At 40.0% G+C, this 20,308-nt stretch overlaps 1 protein-coding gene across 1 annotated transcript; it reads left to right on the top strand.

Annotated features, from left to right (window-relative positions):
* Window positions 1-8,168: 8,168 nt before the first annotated feature.
* On the top strand, window positions 8,169-8,732 carry LOC121584271 (kinetochore protein NDC80 homolog). Its single transcript, XM_041900098.1, has 2 exons — window positions 8,169-8,303; window positions 8,477-8,732. The coding sequence occupies exons 1-2, from the start codon at window positions 8,169-8,171 to the stop codon at window positions 8,603-8,605; spliced, it is 264 nt and encodes an 87-aa protein (XP_041756032.1). The 3' UTR covers window positions 8,606-8,732.
* The last annotated feature ends 11,576 nt before the right edge of the window (window positions 8,733-20,308 follow it).

The raw sequence follows: 20,308 nt of genomic DNA, 5'->3' as shown, positions 1-20,308 counted from the left end.
GGCTGAGTCTGACTCGCTAGTAGGCCTACTAGCTAGTTGAGGTGCCGGTGGTGATGCTGAACTGGCCGGATTAGCATCACCATCAGGAACAGTTTGCCCCTAACCCTCTCCTCCTGCACTGACAGTTCTCTGTGTCACGTTCGTCGAACAGAGATGAGGACCAAGGCGCAGCGTTGCAGGCAAACATACTCTTTATTAGAGACACGATCAAAAACAACAAAACGAAAACGTGACAGTTCACGGTCTAACACAACAGACTCGAAACAAGATCCCACAAACTCTGTGGGGAAACAGGCTGCTAAAGTATGGTTCTCAATCAGAGACAACAAGCAACAGCTGAATCACGTTGCCTCTGATTGAGAACCACACTGGCCAACATAGAACCACAATACCAGAATGTGAAACCTAGAACAACACACATAGACTTTACACACCCTGGCTCAACATATTAGAGTCCCCAGAGCCAGGGCGTGACACTCTGGCTCGTTCTGGGATCAATTCACCATGTTTCTCTGGATTTTTGGACTTGAAAAATGTCAAACTCGATTGCCTTTTCTTTTTAAATGTTTTATTTGGCTTTCCCACGAATCAAATTCAGTAGGGATACGACTAGACAAGGCTACGTGACGTGATTACCACTACCAAGACCTGTGTCAAGATCAGTTACTTATACCATTGGCCCTCCCCATAACCTCTATGTACAAATAAGAGAGCAGGTCTGGAATCAGTGTGGCAGGATAGTATGATTACATAGAAGGATCGCCACGCTTTACATGATGGGTCTTTCTGGGGGGTGGGAGAAATAACGAGGAGGCAACTTGATTTAATGCTGATCGCTTTTATTAGAACGTCTACAGTGCTAACAGTGAAATAATTAATAAATCATGCCGCTAGAGGTACCGGATGTGGGCAAATAGGTGCTTGAACATACAAAGTCAAATCTGAGATGTGACAGGATCCGGCTCAAATTAAGCACTGGATAGCTTTTTTAACCTTGAGCCGCTCAGCTGGACGTAGGGAGTAGCCATTTAGTGGACGTAGCCATTTAGTTAAGAGCAACTTCCTCATCAATTTAAAAACAATAGCTTGATTGGTGCAATGCCACTGTTGTGTGTGTCATGTGAAACCCATTTAAGGGGGGTTACATAATTAACAGGAGCGCAGTGACATCAACAAAGCCAGACACAACGCATTAAAAAGATGGATTGGGGGTTGACTAGCGTCCTGTCAAGGGGGTGTACTTTTACATCAAGCTGGCACACACTAAAGAAACAGGAGATATGCTCCTGCCCTATGAGCCGTTCTGGGTCGGACAATGCTACAATATTTGCGTATGGTATGTTCCGGGCTTAACAATTATTTCAGAACCACATGAAGTTTGTTCATAGCTAAAAATAGACCTCACCCCACCACAGTATTTATGTCATTGTACTTGTTAGAAATTGCGTAATTCAAATCTGGTATTGGAATAAGAATCAAGAGATCTTCAATCCAAGCTTAATTTATTATATGCAAAATGTATGTATGATAAGTATGAAGGTTCGTATATACGGGTCCACTGAAATACCACGCAGGGCACTCAGAGAACTGAACCATTGTTTACAGGTACTTTCTCAAATACTCTGACAGAGAGTTCCCACCTCTTCTGTTGGCCAATCAGAGTAAAGGACTGAGTGTGGTTTAGACTTTACTCAGCCAATCCGTTGGCGCACGGGTTAGTCCCACCCCTTGGCGCTCCACCCCTTGGCGCTCCACCGTTCCCAGGCATAAATTGCTATCATAATAACCTGTGGAGTCAGCACCCAAAAGACACCCCTCCAATCTGTACTCCATGTACCCACGTTCAAGGACGGTTTCACAGACAACAAAGAGAGAGTGTTCGTATCTGTAAGAAATACAAGTCTTATCTGTCCTACCCCTAACGTTCCTTACATGAATCACAGCCTGTTATGTGAAACAATTTATATCAGTATAGTACAAACCTATGCTCCTCATTAATGCATTCCTTCTAAGTTATTCATCACATACAGATCCAATTATGAGAAAAATAGAACCCAACAATCCCCCTTTTGACACCCTCTAGGGTGTCACTCATTAAAATACAATACAAACAAAAATAAACACTTTTATTAATAGACAATTTGATAATAAAAGGCCTTCAGTCCTTCCATCTACACCCAACTTGCAAACGGTTGGCTACCAGTCACCCAGGAACTTCAAACCTTCACATAAGGAAAGACAAACATCCACAATGGTTAGCTTGATTAATAAAGCATAAAACACAAACAGGGAAGTACATTTTTGCCCCCTTTAGACACCCTCTAGAGTGTCACTCCACCAAGCCTGGTAGGTCATATCCTTAATTCCTTAGGTCGGAGTCCGGGATTGGGCCGTATCTCACCATCTGTTTGGAAACCACCTTCTCCATCTCCTTTTCTCACCAACCCTCAGACACAGGGAATAAGACAACATCCACAAAGAACAAGTATACCCATAGAAGCTATAACTTCACCCAGAATAGTTACAATAATAGTTTTCCATTTACCAAATATGTTATCAAACCAACCGTTTATGGAGCTATCAATACCAGAGTTCTCAACCAGTTCGTTCACCAGCGTGGTGAGTCCCTCAAGCGCTTTGGTCACGGACCCGTCCGGTGCTGTGTTGTTTGGGGATGAAAGTACAGCACATAGATCCAAACAGAACACAAACCCCGTCCCGCTCAGCCAAAAGCATATCTAAAGCTATTCTATTCTGCCATGTCATTAAGCTAGTTGGTGCTGTCTGCTCAGCCAATCCCTTTATTGCATCACGAGTGTGGTTTATACATATTTTGCTGGTTATATTAAATATAATTTATCCAATCTACATTTTTATTAATTGTTGACCACCAGAAAATACTTGATTCAAACCCAGCTGCGATCTGATTCCTAGCTTTGAATTGTTCTGGAACCCCTCGAGGTACTCCTATCCCATCAATATATATATCCTTTCATCAAAGGATCCTGGGAGGAGGTCCTACTTTCTACGTGACAACTCACCAGTCTCTGACACGTTTGATTGTTTACATATGTAGGTGAGTTCACAATCAGTTATCACCACACAACCATCAGATGTCAGCACGGGCCTGGTTTTGGTTCCTAAAATCCTCTGGCTGCAACAAAGAGGAGAGATTAGTCATGGTCTCTTTTAGTTGTGATATTCTCTGTGTGGGAGCAGGTGCTAATATGCCCTACTCTGTATCCTATCTTACTAGTCCTAAAAAACAATTAGAATCCCCTGAGACTTCAAACGTAGGCAACCTAGGTTGGAATGACTTTGGGGGTCTACAGATAGTTCAAGTTACTACAAGACTCTTTCATCACATTCCCAGGTGGCTTGCATGGAGGATAAACCTGACAGAGAGTTAAAGCCTGTCAAGGGGAACGGAGTAGTTGTCAACCTTGGTTTGGCTGTCCTACAGGCATAACAGTCCTCTTTAGACCGTATACTGAATCCATTCCAACCACAGGTTAAAATCTATTTACTCCGTCTCCATCTGTACTACTTCCTTCAGGTCTATAGTTTGCACTGTCTCACTACCTCCCTCAGAGAGGTTTACTCTATAGGGTGCCCCAGTTGAAGAAGATATCTTACTTGTCAGGTCTGTAATCTGTTTTAGCATAATTCAGACTTTCAGACAGTACCTACCCTTATATGAGCCGCACTGCCATTTCTGATAATTCCCTACTTTCACAATACTACACCTGTCCCTAAACTGTGTATGGAGATTGACATATCCCCCCCGCTTGGTATAAGCAACTACATAGTCCCAGGATGTACATGGTGACATACATATGGCGATGTCCTTCCCTAAAGTCCCTAGTATTTCCCCTTTCCCTACGTCTAGCTGTCTCCTATGCCTTTTCAAATTGTGTTAGGTTAACTACCACTTCTGGCTGAAACAGGAGGGTCCGTGTGTGTTAGGAATATGGCCCCCACAATCAGACAGCTACCTACCGTCGGGAGACCTGTGAATCCCCACCCTCGCCCTGAGAACATGTCAGACGCCAGAGGCCAACCCATTGCTTTACCTTCTATCGAACTCACACAGGGATGATCAGACAGGGTAAGGGAATCTTCGTTAAGGAGCCAACCCCCGAGCCCTAGTGGTGATCGGTTCTTTCTCCTAACTCTGTGTTTGTTCGTCAGGTGTAGCTGGGTTTACCTTTTTGCAGTGAGTGACATGCACCCAGATGGATCTCTCAGCTATTCTGCTGGCAAAGGCAGTACTTGGTAGGGCCCTTCCTGCCAGGCCTGCTTCAGTCTCCTGGTTAGATAGAGTGGGTCACCTTCTCCTTTAGTTCACCTGTGGGGCACAAAACCTCTGACATACAGGTGTGGTTAATACATTATCATCACACATGCATGTTCAGCTCTCAATTTCTAATCCTTTTTATTTTTTTTGTATTTTGTCCTCTCCTTCGTATACATTTATTATTTAATCCAACCATCCCCCTTTTTGACACATGATTTGGCCATGTGTCAATATTACCACCTACCTAAACAATCACTTTAGTTAATATTGGTAATTCATTATCCAATTGCCATTCCTCCACTCTCTCTTCTGTTATTTTATGGTTCAAATCAAATATATTATTACCAAATTATAATCTTCTTCACAATTTTCACAGTACTATAAATTACCCTCAACTTAGTAAAATAAACTATCTTAAAGTCCTCCTCTCATGCCTTTAGAATTTACTAGTGTGGATGATTAATTATCACCAGAAGGTTAAAACAGAATTCAGAGGCAATTGAAATTATTGAATGAACTGTTGCATCCCATAGTATACCCAACAATACAGATATCCCCAGTCTTAACCCATCAATAATTGTTTGTATCAATCTAATTCCTCATAACTAATCCATAAAACCACTCAAAATTCCTCGAGTATACAATGATTATTTAATTGATTACCCTAACTCTGCTACATGTGATCTCATCTCAAATGATCCATTAAAAATTATTTGTTCAACCCCCTAGGAAAATCAGTCCCCCCTGTAAATGTCATATTTGAGTTTTTAGCCAATACAATCACGGTTACATCAAATGTTCCCTCATTTAATGGTATTTTCTTCCTAATATAACTTCCCTAAATATCATCCCCTGCCTTTACTCTACTGTCCTTCTATCATTACTGGATCAATGATAATAACTGTAATAACTATCAATAATAATTGTAATAACTATTTCACATTAAATTGTGTCTTTTTTCTGATAATGTTATAATTGTAGCCTATTCCATCACTTTAGTTTAAAATATAAGTTTGTTTTATGTAACAATTCCAGAACCCACCACAGGCTGGCGCTATTCCCCCATCACAACAGCCAATGTCACTTCCATCCACGTAACCAAAATACATTATCGTTCTAAATTGTACCAAAAATTTATATTTTCCCGCTAACCCATTTCAGTTCGCTATTCAATTTATTTAACTGTTCTCTCTGATTATGCCCTAATTAATAAAACAAATACTTGCTATCGTTGATAAGCACACATTTAATATTGTTCCTACCATCTGAACTGTACTGTCTCTCACCCTCCCCTTGCTCCTTCGGGGAAAGCGCATGGTAACCTTATAACATATTTTCATAGACCTTTCTAGAATACTTCTATTTAAGCTATCTAATTCAACCTTTCACATTTCTCAATCCACATAGTAATCTAGGTATATAGCCCCACTGCGAAAGCTTTACTCACTGTCCCTACCTGTTTTCGAACCAGGAACCCTTTACATACATCGCCAGGCACTCCACACCATCTACGATTCTCTCAAAGTAAATACTTTCACGTCGCACAATCAGCTGCGTCATCACCCCCGTCTAGCCAGCCCTTCCGTCTCAAACACCCTAGTAGCAAAAATAAAACACACTCTCTAACAGCGTTCTGCATTTACCTCTATCATCGGGTTTAAGAACTAACGTAACAACATTAACCATTCTCTATTGCTGTAGTAACGTCTTGTTTGGTTCAGTTTATTTATTACGGGGTGTCCATAATACTATAATAATACATAATCGAATTCCCCTCATGCATACAGATTTCACCTTATGCCATTGAAATGCCAAATAAACCATAATAGTTCAATGGAGCCCCCTATTGGCTCTCCCCTACCTATACATTACTTCCATAACCACATTAGTCATGGTCCGATTAGCCATTAAACCTTATCACATGATCAAACAATGCCACAACCTTAAACTCATATGGGGCGGCAGGCAGCTTAGTGATCAATAGTGCCGCGCCAACAACCGAGAGGTCGCCGGTTCCAATCCCCGAGCCGACCAGGCGAAAAATCTGCCGATGTGCCCTCGAGCAAGGCACTCAACCCCAATCGCTTCTGCAAGTCGCTCTGGACAAGAGCGTCTGCCAAATCACCAAAAATGCAAATGTAAATATTGTCTACTTTCTCACCCATCTCATCCCTCGTCAGAAACCCACATGCACCTCTCAAATAATCACCCCGTGGTGTTCCCAGCCAACTCCCAGTCTGTCCTGGCTCCAAAAGCCACACTTTCGCTCTCTCCAGGCCCTCCCCTCGCAACTCTCTCTCCAGTGTTCAGTGGGAATAGGCTCTTTTGAAGAGCTGTTTTTCGTTTTAGTGTTCCTAATATTCTGCCGTTATCTAAAGTACTTTAGTCTATTTATTTAAATCAAATCATTCCCACCTAATTAGTTAAAGTTGGTGCATATTTATATTTCAACGATAAACCGAATTATTTCAGTCTAATTGTTTAACCAGTATTTTGCAGGGTCAAACATCAAACGCCACAGTTCAATCATATCAGCTCAAACGTTTCAGTTCAGTCACACTAGTCATTTATCACTTTAGCTTTATGTTCCCAATTGTTATTAACGGGTTATATGGTTTAAGCAACCACAAACCCAACAGTTATTCCCAAATTATACAGTTTGGACAGCCACAGACGTTTTAATTCCCAATTAGTTTTCTATCAAGGTATACAGGTTTATCATTCACACTCTCATGCATACGATAACACTCGCACTGTCTAACTTTTAAAGTACCTCCTATGAGTCTCTCAGTCATAGCGTCGCACTGTCTAATCTATTTTAAAGTACCTCCTATGAGCCTCAGTCATAGCGTCGCACTGTCTAATCTATTTTAAAGTACCTCCTATGAGCCTCAGTCATAGCGTCGTACTGTCTAATCTATTTTAAAGTACCTCCTATGAGCCTTAGTCATAGCTCGCACTCCCATGGGTTTAACCATCACAATTATCAAACATTTGCATAGTATATTATGAAATCGAAGTAGTATACTGTAATTGTTATTTATAGTACAATAGGGTTCACTTACATCAAACAGGTGTTTCACAAAATTAATTTGGATAAAGCCAATATGCAGAACTTTAGTTATTTAACAATGGGTGTCTGCTTACCTGTGTTTTTAGAAGCCCGGGCACTTTGTGAAACACACAGTTCGAAGACAGTGATGTCCAATAGGCTGGATGGATCCCAGCGAAGGTCCGCTACCAGATCACAGTCGGAGGTCACCAATTGTTAGAAATTGCGTAATTCAAATCTGGTATTGGAATAAGAATCAAGAGATCTTCAATCCAAGCTTAATTTATTATATGCAAAATGTATGTATGATAAGTATGAAGGTTCGTATATACGGGTCCACTGAAATACCACGCAGGGCACTCAGAGAACTGAACCATTGTTTACAGGTACTTTCTCAAATACTCTGACAGAGAGTTCCCACCTATTCTGTTGGCCAATCAGAGTAAAGGACTGAGTGTGGTTTAGACTTTACTCAGCCAATCCGTTGGCGCACGGGTTAGTCCCACCCCTTGGCGCTCCACCCCTTGGCGCTCCACCGTTCCCAGGCATAAGTTGCTATCATAATAACCTGTGGAGTCAGCACCCAAAAGACACCCCTCCAATCTGTACTCCATGTACCCACGTTCAAGGACGGTTTCACAGACAACAAAGAGAGAGTGTTCGTATCTGTAAGAAATACAAGTCTTATCTGTCCTACCCCTAACGTTCCTTACATGAATCACAGCCTGTTATGTGAAACAATTTATATCAGTATAGTACAAACCTATGCTCCTCATTAATGCATTCCTTCTAAGTTATTCATCACATACAGATCCAATTATGAGAAAAATAGAACCCAACATACTCCATAGGTACCATCTTGTCCTGCAAGAAACCAACGAGGAGCGGCGGACTGTGGTTAACAACCTTGCCAGTGTGTTCACCACGGCTGCCAACCACCTGTCCATTGTGGAGGTCAGTCTCCATATTGCCTCTAACCTGTCGTTCACAAAGCAACAGGTCTCGTGCACATCTCGCCTTTATTTATGAATGTATTTTGTCCATTGCCATGATATTCCCTTTTACAATAACAACTTGATTTGACAATGACTGTCTGAGCCTGAATTTCACATTTTGATCATTTCCAGAAATTCTTGGAGGATCAACACAAGCGAGTAGACAGGGTGTACACGGAAGCCTTCCGGGAGGATGAGGTGGACATTCAGAAGTTGAAGGACATGATGGAGAGCTTCATCACTAAAGCAAACAGCTTGTAGTGCCGCGCGTTACTATAAAAGCTGCCACGAGCTCTCTAACTCTTTACTTGGTTATTCAATTAATTCCATTGGAACAATCCCAGCGGGCAAAACTTGGTTTAATGACGTTGTTACAACAGAAACTAGTTGAAATGATGTTGTGACAACCAGAAACTAGTTGTAATGACGTTGTGACAACCATAAACTAGTTGTAATGACGTTGTGACAACAGAAAGTAGTTCAAATGACGTTGTGACAACCAGAAACTAGTTGGAATGATGCCATTGACATTTTTTCAACCAATTTTGCCTGTTGGAATGAGTGCAGCTTTTCTTCTCTTCTAAGTGACGTCTTTACTGACCACAGTGAGCATAACATCAGTTCCAAACGGCCGCGCCATCTTCTGCGGTTTCCCTGGTCACTGCTCTAAAGCATTGGGAACTTGTGAGACCAGATGGGCATGCAGACTGTATTGGGTGCTGGTAGAAATCATGTGTCAATATGAGTTTTACTTTGTTCAAGTACCCTTGGGTTAGGTAATGGACGAACTGTTGTTAAACCCCTTTTTGTAAAGTATTTTATTGTTGTGTTTCTCATCTGTTGAGCACTAGAGGGCAGTGTAAGGCTATATTTACAGTACAGCAGTTTCTGGTCAGCTGAAATATTTATGGTTATTTGTTTTTCACTGCAGTTTGTGAGGCTTTAAATAAAGTTATGTAGCCCCAATATTGCTATATTTGTTTGTTTTTGCCAGTCATGCTTATTCAGATATAGACACATGTTACCCACTCATACCAACCATAGTGTCTGTAGTCCATGCACTACACGGTGTGAACTACGGCCTAAATCGTTTATTTTGTTGCACTTGATTTGTACATACATTTACTTCTTCCTTTTAGACTCACACATACTCAGTCACAGACATACTCTAGGCTACACCACAGAAATAACTAGAACATTAGTATTATTTTGGGTCTCTATGGCCTACACTTGAGGTGTATTCACTAGAAACCAAGCAGTTTTTTGTTGCAAAACGTTTTGCTATGGTTTGCTACGGTGTGCACTAATGAATACAACCCTGGTCTCTGATACCTTTGCATGTGGTAATTTCTTTGTTGTCTGCAGACATCTCAAGAAGACCACGCCGCTGATGATGAGTCAATGCTGTTAAGCCCCCCTTACCCCGGTTAGCTATGCCTCTGAGTTGATTTTGTTAATATGTTCTTAACTCTATTTCTTGAACTGCATTGTTAGTTAAGGGTTTGTAGGTAAGCATTTCACGGTAAGGTCTACACCTGTTGTACTCGGCGCATGAGACAAATAACATTTGATTTGATTTGAGCAGCGCACTCTTAAAAATAAAACAAATGCTCCGGTGTGTTAGAAATACCAGAGCCTATTTCTGGTCCCAGTCCGTCCCTGGCTGTAGTCTTCATTAAGCTACAGCACACAAGGACCTAACTCCACTTAACTATGGATTCTAGTTGGTTGTAGTAAATTCAGATTCCATTTTTTGTGGCACTAATATCACTCCATAACCAACTTTATGCTTGAGAATTACTGATACGTATTTGATTAAAGACTGTCCTGTGTGCACCATCCTTTACCGCTCTGCAGTGGTGTGAAGTACTTAAGTAAAAATACTTTCAAGTACTACTTAAGTCGTTTTTTGGGGTATGTGTACTTTACTTTACTTATATTTTTGACAACTTTTACTTCATTCTTGAAGAAAATAATGTACTTCTTACTACATACATTTTCCCTGACAACCAAAAGTAGTCGATACATTGCTACATTTACTTATGATACTTAAGTATATTTAAAACCAATTACTTTCACTCAAGTAGTATTTTACTGGGTGACTTTTACTTGAGTCATTTTCTATTAAGATATCTTTACTTTTACACAAGTATGAAATTTGGGTCGTTTTTCCACCACTGCCGCTCTGGTTAACGACGTGAAATAGCTACCTTCTTCGAATGTTAATATTACAGCTTATTTTGTCGTTAGTATAGGCCTGTCGTACTGAGCTTTATACTAAACAGTATTATCCAAGATATGATGTTTCTTGTGGAAAAAGTGTGGAAAAAGTCAAGGGGTCTATATACTTTCCGAATGCACTGTATACGGTGTATATACAGCGCATTCAGAAAGTATTCAGACCCCTTGACTTTAACCACATTTTGTTACGTTACAGATGTATTCTAAAATTGATTAAATTGTCGTCCCCCCCCCCCCCCCCCATCAATCTACACACAATACCCCATAATGACAAAGCAAAAACTGTTTTTTAAGAAATGTTTGCAATTTTATAAAAAATAAGAAACAGAAATATCACATTTACATAAGTATTCAGCCTTTACTCAGTACTTACAGCCTCGAGTCTTCTTGGGTATGACGCTACAAGCTTGGCACACCTGTATTTGGGGAGTTTCTCCCATTCTTCTCTGCAGATCCTTTCAAGCTCTGTCAGGTTGGATGGGGAGCGTCGCTGCACAGCTATTTTCAGGTCTCTCCAAAGATGTTCGATCGGGATCAAGTTCGAGCTCTGGCTGGGCCACTCAAGGACAATAAGAGACTTGTTCCGAAGCCACTGCTGCGTTGTCTTGGCTGTGTGCTTAGGGTCGTTGTCCTGTTGGAAGGTGAACCTTCGCCCCAGTCTGAGGTCCTGAGTGCTCTGGATCAGGTTTGTACTTTGCTCCGTTCATCTTTGACTCGATCCTGACTAGTCTCCCAGTCCCTGCCGCTGAAAAACATCCCCACAGCATGATGCTGCCACCACCATGCTTCACCGTAAAGATGAAGCAAGGTTTCCACCAGACGTAATGCTTGGCATTCAGGCCAAAGAGTTCAATCTTGGTTTCATCAGACCAGAGAATCTTGTTTCCCATGGTCTGAGAGTGTTTAGGTGCCTTTTGGCAAACTCCAAGTGGGCTGTCATGTGCTTTTTACTGAGGAGTGGCTTCCGTCTGGCCACTCTACCATAAAGGCCTGATTGATGGAGAGCTGCAGAGATGTTTGTCCTTCTGGAAGGTTCTCCCATCTCCACAGAGGAACTCCGGAGCTCTGTCAGAGTGACCATCGGGTTCTTGGTCACCTCCCTGACCAAGACCCTTCTCCCCCAATTGCTCAGTTTGGCCCGGCGACCAGCTCTAGGAAGAGTCTTGGTGGTTCCAAACTTCTTCCATTGAAGAATGATGGAGGCCACTGTGTTCTTGGGGACCTTCAATGCTGCAGAAATGTTTTGGTACCCTTCCCCAGATCTGTGCCTCAACACTATCCTGTCTTGGAGCTCTAAGGACAATTCCTTCATCCTCATGGCTTGATTTTTGCTCTTACATGCACTGTCAACTGTGGGACCTTATATAGACAGGTGTGTGCCTTTCCAAATCATGTCCAATCAATTGAATTTACCACATGTGGACTCCAATCAAGGTATAGAAACTTCTCAAGGATGATCAATGGAAACAGGATGCACCTGAGCTCAATTTCCAGTCTCATAGCAAAGGGTCTGAATACTTATGTAAGAAGGTATTTCTGTTTCTTATTTTAAATACATTTGCAAACAATTCTAAAAGCCTGTTTTCACTTTGTCATTATGGGGTATTGTGTGCAGATTGATGAGGAAAAAAATGGATTTAATCCTTTTGAGAATAAGGCTGTAACGTAACTACACATCCCATGACTTTATTCTTTATTCTTATCACCCTAGACTCTTTCCTTTTCTTGCTGAAGTACAGTAAGCAAGAAGTACATTCTGAGATTTCTCTGCTATGAGCAATCTGTTAAAGTCTATTTGGAGATACTCCTAAGTGCCTTTTAAATACATGGCTGTTCATTACTACACCTAGAATCATACTCATGTGAATAATGTCAAGACATGGAACTTCAATGTTGGGACCTTTTGACATTTCCTTTAAAATAACTTATTCTGAAGCTATTTGAAAGCTTGACGGGTGAAACTGTAAACAGCACCTAGAGAACTACTTAGGCAGACGTAATGAGGAGAGATGAAGTGAGTATGAGTGGAGCCGTCCCGTGATGGATAACTCCCTTCACTATGGCTGCAGTCCAGCTCCTCCGAGAGGGGGGGCTCCTCTGAGATGGGGGGGCTCCTCTGAGAGGGGGGTGGGCCCCAAGGCATGTGCTAATGTGTTAATAGCGGTGAAAACATTCTTCCAACAAGCCCACAATTTAATTCTGCTTCTCTTGCTTTGTAACCTAGTATTCCCTAAGGTCACTTTATTTGGATAGTCCATCTGGAAATGCTCTACAGATAATTTGTTGATAGTATGACCATCTGTTGATAAGCAACTGCTTGCTAAGGGTTAAGGTAAGGGTTAGAATAAGGGTTAAGGTTAAGGTAAGGGTTAAGTTTACGGTTAGGTTAAGGGTTAGGGTTAGTAGATTGTTTTTTGAAATGTTACTGGTAGTCTGTAGATGGTCTGTAGAGCGTTACCGTCCCTAATCACAAGCCTTTTCTAGCTGTATAGGACTGTAGATTTCCAGACTAAATCTGTCCTCATACCCTAATACTGGATGTAAGAGATTTAGTTTATGTCCGTTGTGAGTGAAAAAACAAATCACTTGAAGAATACTTCCACAATTGGCCCAGCGTCGTCCGGGTTTGGCCGTTGTAGGCCGTCATTGCAAATAAGAATTTGATCTTAACTGACTTGCCTAGTTAAATAAAGGTAAAAAAGTGTTCTCACTATATGGTCTGTCTGTCTGTGATCGTATAGAAGTTGTCAGGGCAGATGTTAAGTGTACTGTGAGGACACCGTAGGTGTGTAAGACTTCTTCCCAGTCACCCGCTAAGTTGTTTAAGGCATGTAAAAGGTCACGGGTCAGATTGGATTCAGCGGCCCCTGCCCTGTTGCCCCATTCAGTAAAATATCGGTAAAGGCTTCACTCACATTACAGTAACCTATTGCATTTAAAACAGACAGTGCCACTATGCCTAGTTTGCCTCTATTTGACACTGGTACAATAGCTCTTCAATCCCCCCCTAAAAAGACCTCACACAGATCCACCTGGAAGACCCCCGCTATGGTTGAGTTAGAGGTGAAAGAGAAAACACCTTCTCACTGAACCCTCTCGGGGCTGCCAACAGCACAGCACTCTCACTGCATGATGCATTAGCCTCGACCTCTCTTCCCTGGGTCATTAGAGCCAAAGACATGGCACATTAACTATTAATATGCTCTATGTTGCTGACCTCAACCAGGGAAGTCAATAGCACAGCTACGGTGAATGTGCTTCCATGTAGCTTTTTCTCCAGAGACACAGAGAGCAGCCAGGGATCTGTCCCTTCCTCTTAAGCACCGTGAACAAAGAGACACACACAGGGAGCTTCATGACGTCATCCATTTGCTATTTCGGCATGAGTTATCTGTGGTTTTCAACAGGTACTATGTCATGTTTATGACAGGCATCCCAGTATGTGTTAATGTTGTATGTTGTTAGGAGTAATGGTCTCCCCCCCTGTCTGTACCCCGACAGACAGAAGTGATGTGTTCTACAGATGGACAGGAAAACACTCTGAATTCTTCTTAACCTGCCTCTGTGCGGACACAACCCTGAGTGATTGTCGCTCTCTTTTATAACCCATTGTCAAAGGAACGTTTTGTCTTGCTGAAATTTGTCTTAGATTATGAACCGCTCGGACATTTTTATATCCATTTCAGTATCTATCTATACTTGTCTGATGAGTCACTCTGTTGTTTCACTATTTAGTTCAATTTGCGTGGTTAGGTGTCTTGTTCTTCTGAACTCTATGTCCAGATTGTTTGGAAACGCTCTCTCAAATGTCTGTGTGAATAGAAGCGTTAATTTTATGCCTGTCTTGAACATTGTTTCCTGCGTGTTGTAGACAGCGGTTCCCTTTATGTCTCAGTGAATGTGCGTGATTATGGTCTGAGCCTGACCCTGTCTGGAACAAAACAAGTGATGAATGACACCTCTGAATCCTGTGGAGTTTTCCATTCATTTTAATTACAAGTTGGTGTAAGGTCAGAGGAAGGGTGTCAGATCCGGAGATAACATTACAGCAGTTGTCGCTTGCTGACTAGATGTACGAATCAGACAAAGTTAAACTTGACCCCATCTTAAGTGTCTAATAGTGATATTTTGTCATTTGTATTCTGAACAACTGGGCCTCAGGGTTTATGCTGTACTGTGCTGCTGTAGATGAGACCCTATGAAAAAGGTATTTATTGATGTATCAATTATGGGTCATTCCATGTCAAATTAACACATGAAAGAGTTTTTGACACTCACCATCACCATGAGATGAAAATATAAATTTTGATCACAAAATAAAAACACGAAATAGTGGGATGCCATGGCTTGTTGATTTGACATGGAATGACTCCGTTGTCTGTTAGTCAGAGGCCACTGGCCATATTAGTGTATGTTGTCTGTTGGTTAAAGACCCATATTAGTGTATGTTGTCTGTTGGTTAAAGACCCGAATTAGTGTATGTTGTCTGTTGGTTAAAGACCCATATTAGTGTCTGTTGTCTGTTGGTTAAAGACCCATATTAGTGTATGTTGTCTGTTGGTTAATGACCCATATTGGTGTATGTTGTCTGTTGGTTAAAGACCCATATTAGTGTATGTTGTCTGTTGGTTAAAGACCCATATTAGTGTATGTTGTCTGTTGGTTAAAGACCCATATTAGTGTATGTTGTCTGTTGATTAAAGACCCATATTAGTGTATGTTGTCTGTTGGTTAATGACCCATATTGGTATGTGTTGTCTGTTGGTTAATGACCCATATTGGTGTATGTTGTCTGTTGGTTAAAGACCCATATTAGTGTATGTTGTCTGTTGGTTAAAGACCCAAATTGGTGTATGTTGTCTGTTGGTTAAAGACCCATATTAGTGTATGTTGTCTGTTGGTTAAAGACCCATATTGGTGTATGTTGTCTGTTGGTTAAAGACCCATATTAGTGTATGTTGTCTGTTGGTTAAAGACCCATATTAGTGTATGTTGTCTGTTGGTTAAAGACCCATATTAGTGTATGTTGTCTGTTGGTTAATGACCCATATTGGTGTATGTTGTCTGTTGGTTAATGACCCATATTGGTGTATGTTGTCTGTTGGTTAAAGACCCATATTAGTGTATGTTGTCTGTTGGTTAAATACCCAAATTGGTGTATGTTGTCTGTTGGTTAAAGACCCATATTCGTGTATGTTGTCTGTTGGTTAAAGACCCATATTGGTGTATGTTGTCTGTTGGTTAAAGACCCATATTGGTGTATGTTGTCTGTTGGTTAAAGACCCATATTGGTCTATGTTGTCTGTTGGTTAAAGACCCATATTAGTGTATGCTGTCTGTTGGTTAAAGACCCATATTGGTTTATTTTGTCTGTTGGTTAAAGACCCATATTAGTGTATGTTGTCTGTTGGTTAAAGACCCATATTAGTGTATGTTGTCTGTTGGTTAAAGACCCATATTAGTGTATGTTGTCTGTTGGTTAAAGACCCAAATTAGTGTATGTTGTCTGTTGGTTAAAGACCCATATTAGTGTATGTTGTCTGTTGGTTAAAGACCCAAATTGGTGTATGTTGTATGTTGGTTAAATACCCATATTAGTGTATGTTGTCTGTTAGTTAAAGACCCATATTAGTGTATGTTGTCTGTTGGTTAAAGACCCATATTAGTGTATGTTGTCTGTTGGTTAAAGACCCATATTAGTGTATGTTGTCTGTTGGTTAAAGACCCATATTAGTGTATGTTGTCTGTTGGTTAAAGACACAAATTGCTGTATGTTGTCTGTTGGTTAAAGACCCATATTAGTGTATGCTGTCTGTTGGTTAAAGACCCATATTGGTTTATTTTGTCTGTTGGTTAAAGTCCCATATTAGTGTATGTTGTCTGTTGGTTAAAGACCCATATTGGTGTATGTTGTCTGTTGGTTAAAGACCCATATTAGTGTATGTTGTCTGTTGGTTAAAGACCCATATTAGTGTATGTTGTCTGTTGGTTAAAGACCCATATTAGTGTATGTTGTCTGTTGGTTAAAGACCCAAATTGGTGTATGTTGTCTGTTGGTTAAAGACCCATATTAGTGTATGTTGTCTGTTGGTTAAAGACCCAAATTGGTGTATGTTGTATGTTGGTTAAAGACCCATATTAGTGTATGTTGTCTGTTAGTTAAAGACCCATATTAGTGTATGTTGTATGTTGGTTAAAGACCCATATTAGTGTATGTTGTCTGTTGGTTAAAGACCCATATTAGTGTATGTTGTCTGTTGGTTAAAGACACAAATTGCTGTATGTTGTCTGTTGGTTAAAGACCCATATTAGTGTATGTTGTCTGTTGGTTAAAGACCCATATTAGTGTATACTTTCTGTTGGTTAAAGACCCATATTAGTGTATGTTGTCTGTTGGTTAATGACCCATATTGGTGTATGTTGTATGTTGGTTAAAGACCCATATTAGTGTATGTTGTCTGTTGGTTAAATACCCATATTGGTGTATGTTGTCTGTTGGTTAAAGACCCATATTAGTGTATGTTGTCTGTTGGTTAAAGACCCATATTAGTGTATGTTGTCTGTTGGTTAAAGACCCAAATTGGTGTATGTTGTCTGTTGGTTAAAGACCCATATTAGTGTATGTTGTCTGTTGGTTAATGACCCATATTGGTGTATGTTGTCTGTTGGTTAAAGACCCATATTAGTGTATGTTGTCTGTTGGTTAATGACCCATATTGGTCTATGTTGTCTGTTGGTTAAAGACCCATATTAGTGTATGCTGTCTGTTGGTTAAAGACCCATATTGGTTTATTTTGTCTGTTGGTTAAAGTCCCATATTAGTGTATGTTGTCTGTTGGTTAAAGACCCATATTGGTGTATGGTGTCTGTTGGTTAAAGACCCATATTAGTGTATGTTGTCTGTTGGTTAAAGACCCATATTAGTGTATGTTGTCTGTTGGTTAAAGACCCATATTAGTGTATGTTGTCTGTTGGTTAAAGACCCAAATTGGTGTATGTTGTCTGTTGGTTAAAGACCCATATTAGTGTATACTGTCTGTTGGTTAAAGACCCATATTAGTGTATGTTGTCTGTTGGTTAATGACCCATATTGGTGTATGTTGTATGTTGGTTAAAGACCCATATTAGTTTATGTTGTCTGTTGGTTAAATACCCATATTGGTGTATGTTGTCTGTTGGTTAAAGACCCATATTAGTGTATGTTGTCTGTTGGTTAATGACCCATATTGGTGTATGTTGTCTGTTGGTTAAAGACCCATATTAGTGTATGTTGTCTGTTGGTTAATGACCCATATTGGTGTATGTTGTCTGTTGGTTAAAGACCCATATTAGTGTATGCTGTCTGTTGGTTAAAGACCCATATTGGTTTATTTTGTCTGTTGGTTAAAGTCCCATATTAGTGTATGTTGTCTGTTGGTTAAAGACCCATATTGGTGTATGTTGTCTGTTGGTTAAAGACCCATATTAGTGTATGTTGTCTGTTGGTTAAAGACCCATATTAGTGTATGTTGTCTGTTGGTTAAAGACCCATATTAGTGTATGTTGTCTGTTGGTTAAAGACCCAAATTGGTGTATGTTGTCTGTTGGTTAAAGACCCATATTAGTGTATACTGTCTGTTGGTTAAAGACCCATATTAGTGTATGTTGTCTGTTGGTTAATGACCCATATTGGTGTATGTTGTATGTTGGTTAAAGACCCATATTAGTTTATGTTGTCTGTTGGTTAAATACCCATATTGGTGTATGTTGTCTGTTGGTTAAAGACCCATATTAGTGTATGTTGTCTGTTGGTTAAAGACCCATATTAGGGTATGTTGTCTGTTGGTTAAAGACCCAAATTGGTGTATGTTGTCTGTTGGTTAAAGACCCATATTAGTGTATGTTGTCTGTTGGTTAATGACCCATATTGGTGTATGTTGTCTGTTGGTTAAAGACCCATATTAGTGTATGTTGTCTGTTGGTTAATGACCCATATTGGTCTATGTTGTCTGTTGGTTAAAGACCCATATTAGTGTATGCTGTCTGTTGGTTAAAGACCCACATTGGTTTATTTTGTCTGTTGGTTAAAGTCCCATATTAGTGTATGTTGTCTGTTGGTTAAAGACCCATATTGGTGTATGTTGTCTGTTGGTTAAATACCCATATTAGTGTATGTTGTCTGTTGGTTAAATACCCATATTGGTGTATGTTGTCTGTTGGTTAAAGACCCATATTAGTGTATGTTGTCTGTTGGTTAAAGACCCATATTAGTGTATGTTGTCTGTTGGTTAAAGACCCAAATTGGTGTATGTTGTCTGTTGGTTAAAGACCCATATTAGTGTATGTTGTCTGTTGGTTAATGACCCATATTGGTGTATGTTGTCTGTCGGTTAAAGACCCATATTAGTGTATGTTGTCTGTTGGTTAATGACCCATATTGGTTATGTTGTCTGTTGGTTAAAGACCCATATTAGTGTATGCTGTCTGTTGGTTAAAGACCCATATTAGTTTATTTTGTCTGTTGGTTAAAGTCCCATATTAGTGTATGTTGTCTGTTGGTTAAAGACCCATATTAGTGTATGTTGTCTGTTGGTTAAAGACCCATATTAGTGTATGTTGTCTGTTGGTTAAAGACCCAAATTGGTGTATGTTGTCTGTTGGTTAAAGACCCATATTAGTGTATGTTGTCTGTTTGTTATAGACCCAAATTGGTGTATGTTGTATGTTGGTTAAAGACCCATATTAGTGTATGTTGTCTGTTAGTTAAAGACCCATATTAGTGTATGTTGTCTGTTGGTTAAAGACCCATATTAGTGTATGTTGTCTGTTGGTTAAAGACCCATATTAGTGTATGTTGTCTGTTGGTTAAAGACCCATATTAGTGTATGTTGTCTGTTGGTTAAAGACACAAATTGCTGTATGTTGTCTGTTGGTTAAAGACCCATATTAGTGTATGTTGTCTGTTGGTTAAAGACCCATATTAGTGTATACTTTCTGTTGGTTAAATACCCATATTAGTGTATGTTGTCTGTTGGTTAATGACCCATATTGGTGTATGTTGTATGTTGGTTAAAGACCCATATTAGTGTATGTTGTCTGTTGGTTAAATACCCATATTGGTGTATGTTGTCTGTTGGTTAAAGACACATATTGGTCTATGTTGTCTGTTGGTTAAAGACCCATATTAGTGTATGCTGTCTGTTGGTTAAAGACCCATATTGGTTTATTTTGTCTGTTGGTTAAAGTCCCATATTAGTGTATGTTGTCTGTTGGTTAAAGACCCATATTAGTGTATGTTGTCTGTTGGTTAAAGACCCATATTAGTGTATGTTGTCTGTTGGTTAAAGACCCAAATTGGTGTATGTTGTATGTTGGTTAAAGACCCATATTAGTGTATGTTGTCTGTTAGTTAAATACCCATATTAGTGTATGTTGTCTGTTGGTTAAAGACCCATATTAGTGTATGTTGTCTGTTGGTTAAAGACCCATATTAGTGTATGTTGTCTGTTGGTTAAAGACCCATATTAGTGTATGTTGTCTGTTGGTTAAAGACACAAATTGCTGTATGTTGTCTGTTGGTTAAAGACCCATATTAGTGTATGTTGTCTGTTGGTTAAAGACCCATATTAGTGTATACTTTCTGTTGGTTAAAGACCCATATTAGTGTATGTTGTCTGTTGGTTAATGACCCATATTGGTGTATGTTGTATGTTGGTTAAAGACCCATATTAGTGTATGTTGTCT

The sequence above is a fragment of the Coregonus clupeaformis genome, chromosome 16 (assembly GCF_020615455.1).
Source record: "Coregonus clupeaformis isolate EN_2021a chromosome 16, ASM2061545v1, whole genome shotgun sequence".
Taxonomy (NCBI): Eukaryota; Metazoa; Chordata; class Actinopteri; order Salmoniformes; family Salmonidae; genus Coregonus; species Coregonus clupeaformis.
Note: the sequence above shows the minus strand (reverse complement) of the source record. Positions and strands in the feature narration are given on the sequence as shown.

Excerpts from the sequence above, each read along its gene's own strand:
- LOC121584271 (XM_041900098.1), top strand. The coding sequence starts at position 8,169 with ATGAGAAAAATAGAACCCAACATACTCCATAGGTACCATCTTGTCCTG. Across the intron at positions 8,304-8,476 it reads ACCACCTGTCCATTGTGGAG|AAATTCTTGGAGGATCAACA; the intron begins GTCAGTCTCCAT and ends GATCATTTCCAG.